Here is a 3,548-nt window from a genome sequence, read left to right as displayed (position 1 = left end):
ATCTGAACACGTAAGTTGCCACAACTTAACGATTTTTTACCTTCATTAATAATTATCTTAGTAATATTTAATTAAAATTGTGTTGAAAATGTTTATAGTACATTATTGAAAGGTTTTAGTTATCTACTGAAAGTTGTTAAAAATTTAATGTTACTATTAAGTTAAACTGTATTACTGTTTCTTCTATTTTGTGGCCTTTTCTATTTGGCCGATTGTCTGTTGAAGTTACATAATAATTTATTTTGTACAAGTTTATTTGTTACATTCAATAAATTTCTTTTACTATTCTTTCACTTATTATTACTTTTACACTTATAAATTCGCAAGTTTTTATGTTAAGGTGAAAAATGGACAAGTAACAATGTATTTCCTTTTTTACAAAGAAACAATGTGTTTTCTTTTATAAAAAAGGAAATTACATTGTTTCTTATCCATTTTTCACTTTAACTTGCACATTACGAAAAACAGTAAATAACTAGCACATTTAAAGTGCACGCCTTTTTGATTTAGTTGTGACTAAACCTGCCGGAGGGCGCGCAAATCGGCGCGTTTCGAGTTGACCATCTATTACACTTTGTAGATCTATATCTATGGTTATGCTCTTCCCAGTGAATTGTGCCCCTAGACTAGGTAAATAGATGTAAAACTCTCGAGATTTGGACGATAGTAGTGACATCTAAGTTTACCCCACATTAGTAGACGATACTTGGAATATATATATAAATGGTATTGGCAAAGAAAACTTCGAATTTCACTGCCATCTATACATAACACTATGAAGCGTAACCAAAGGCGCGCATTTCAAAATTACACCAAATTTTATTTTTTTTTGTTTTAAATGGAAATTGAAAAAAAAAACAAAAATAAAATTAACAAATTTAATAACAAAGTATAAATGCAGTAATAAATATAATTAGCACAATATACGAGTAAATAGCAAACATCAATTAATTAAAATATAGATACTAATACAGGTATATTTGTATGAACAAAGAAATTGTTCTTTACCTAATTTAGTACTGCTTCCTGCTTCTACAGGGGGTGCTAACGATTCAGAAACTGCAGAAATACTAGCTTCTGTATTGTCCATTGGGAGTGTACTTTCTATAACAAATAATTATATATGTTTTGGATATTTGAAACTGTTATCTGCATAACTACCTGCAGTTGAAACAATTCTTCTTTTCCCGTCATATGTTTTCACTGGATGCAGTACTTTTTCATCTTTTAATGGGGCAATTCCGTCTGCTTCTATTCCTCTACCAGAAGAAGTTCTACAAAACATTTTTTTTTAGAACTTAAGTTTCACAACAACAAATTACAATACCTGCCACTTTCGTTGAAACCGCTGTTACTTCAGGAAAATGGAAAGCGGCTTCTTGACCTTTAACTCCTGCAGGAGCTGTATAATCTATTTCAAATTAATTTGACCCCGTAATAGTGTAGACTGTACATCACGGTTTTTCTGTGTTGGGCAGAAAACATCCTTTCTTTACTTATTGTAAAGCATGATTGAAGTACTTAATATATTACTTACTTTCAGGATAGGTAAAAGTACTTTTCACAAAAATTTTAAAATATTACAAGTTGTGAAACTACTCACTATTGCTCAATAACGCCACAACTACTGGGGAATTCCTCCGATAATCGCAACCGCCGTCGCATCATCTGTTGTCGTTTCAGTAAAATGTATGTCGCCTAGTATGTCGGTAATGTCGATTTTGGTAATTTAAAAAATTTAAAAACTTACGTGGGGTAAACTTAGGTGTCGCTCGCGCTCGACATTTCATACCCTGATTGTGCCCGTACGTTAACACAACTCAGGAGGTTATGTTTTTTCTTAATGTTTTGATTTTTACAATAATTGTAACTAATGGTTGCAAAAAATTATGAGTAAATGCAGTAAATTATGGCTCTACGAGGAGAAATTTCCAGTTTAACAATGAAAAATACAATATTTCAAGATAATTACAATATTGACAGAAGATGGTGTTTTTCTGAAAATGAAAGTATAACGAAAAATGAACTTTTAAATATAGGTGATATAATTGAAGAAACTAATATAAAAAAAAAAGTGGAAGACAATAGTTATGTAAGTGAAATTAAACTTATCGACAGAGCATGGCGTTTTTCTGAAAAAGAAGATAATAGAAAAACTGAGCTTTTAAAATCAGATGATACAATAAGAGAGACCGTTTTCATAAAAAAGGAAGCACTAATTGATAATTGTACTTCTGAAGGTGAAACTGAGCTTATTGACAGAACTTGGCGTTTGTCTGAAAAAAGGAAGTTGTAGAAAATGTTTTTTTTTTAGGTGATGTAAATAAAGAAACCAATATAAAAAGGGAAGTAGAAAACGATAAACTTGCAAGTGAAAGTGGATTTATTGACAAAACATGGGGTTTTTCTAAAAAAGAAGATAGTAGAAAAACTGACCCTTTAAAATCAGATATAATAGAAAAGGAAGTACTAGATAATATTTCTGCAGGTAAAATCGAGCTTACAATTAATGTAAGTCATAGAAATGCTTAAAATGCGGCACCTAAAAATTTAAATGCAAATATGAATTAAATATTCATATTTTAGTACATGCTGAAGTCAAAGAAAAGGCATTCAAATGTAAAACCTGTGGTCAAAAATTCACTAGAAAGTAAGTCGTGATTAATATCTCTGTGTAACTGATTAACAGTATTATTCTGCTTTAAATTTGGTTTAGCATTTTATACAGGGAATCCTTTGTATTTGTTGTTTACATGTATGATTTAAACTAGTCATTACCCTATGTTTAATCAAGATAAGCATTTGTTACTCTCTATAAAGGAACTGCCCATTGAAGGCATTAATTTTGATGACATTCTGGAAACTGATAACTGTTGTATTAGAATAACCATTATTATTACTAGTATGCATTTCATATTTTCATTTGGAGTATTATTGAAGTTAAAAATACCTTGGACAGAGAAGGTTAGAAATGAGGGTATGAGAAATATTAGGAGAATAGAAAGAAGGCAATGAGAAATGGTTTGGTGGGACAGCTTTTCAGGCATTAAGGTCTAGTTGGAGACATTACAAAAAGAAACAGATGTTAAGATAGGCAGATGGTGAATCTATACAGGGTGTCCCAGTTATAATAAAAAAAAAACCATGGCTTCCTGACACAAAATACAACAAAAAAGTGTTATACAATTTTTCAATCCAGTGACAATTGAGCTCGCAAATCGTCTTTGTAAATTTGAACGTACAATTTGTTTCATTACGGACCTGGATCTAGTCGACCAATGTCGCTCAGCTGATCTAGTGTGGGTGTAACAAGTACCTCCCGGGAAGAAGCCGAATGCACTTCCACCTTGTAAAAATAGGTAAAAGTGAAAAAGAAATGCGTACCTTTTTTAAAAAATGTTTAAATTGTCCGCCATTCGCTTCAATGCAACACTAACAGCGACGTACCCAGTTGCTGCGAATTTTGGCCCAGATACCGGGAATATTTCGAATTATCCGATAGGCATTGGTAATGTAACTCACCACCAACTGACGGTTGAATAAGAACC

The 3,548-nt window shown here is 31.7% G+C and overlaps 1 protein-coding gene and 1 long non-coding RNA gene across 6 annotated transcripts in view; one reads left to right on the top strand and one right to left on the bottom strand.

Annotated features, from left to right (window-relative positions):
* Positions 1 to 1,094: 1,094 nt before the first annotated feature.
* LOC112904153 lies at positions 1,095 to 1,695 on the bottom strand. Its single transcript, XR_003230922.1, has 4 exons — positions 1,604 to 1,695; positions 1,328 to 1,465; positions 1,162 to 1,274; positions 1,095 to 1,104 (listed from the first exon to the last, which is right to left on the bottom strand). It is a non-coding gene; the product is annotated as an uncharacterized LOC112904153 (long non-coding RNA).
* A 193-nt stretch (positions 1,696 to 1,888) lies between these two features.
* Positions 1,889 to 3,548, top strand: part of LOC108735934 — a 10,694-nt gene continuing 9,034 nt past the window's right edge. Inside the window, exons 1-3 of one of the 5 annotated variants that reach the window (XM_025973501.1) lie at positions 1,889 to 2,240; positions 2,315 to 2,488; positions 2,587 to 2,650. In XM_025973501.1, coding sequence (XP_025829286.1) covers positions 1,910 to 2,240; positions 2,315 to 2,488; positions 2,587 to 2,650 — 569 coding nt within the window. In that variant the 5' untranslated portion in view covers positions 1,889 to 1,909. Of the gene's footprint in view, positions 2,241 to 2,314; positions 3,181 to 3,548 lie in introns of those variants that run through there. The other 4 variants (XR_001937652.2, XR_003230919.1, XR_001937653.2 and 1 more) reach the window with 4 other exon arrangements.

The sequence above is a fragment of the Agrilus planipennis genome, unplaced genomic scaffold (assembly GCF_000699045.2).
Source record: "Agrilus planipennis isolate EAB-ADULT unplaced genomic scaffold, Apla_2.0 scaffold95, whole genome shotgun sequence".
Taxonomy (NCBI): Eukaryota; Metazoa; Arthropoda; class Insecta; order Coleoptera; family Buprestidae; genus Agrilus; species Agrilus planipennis.
This window is presented reverse-complemented; position numbering and strand designations above follow the sequence as displayed.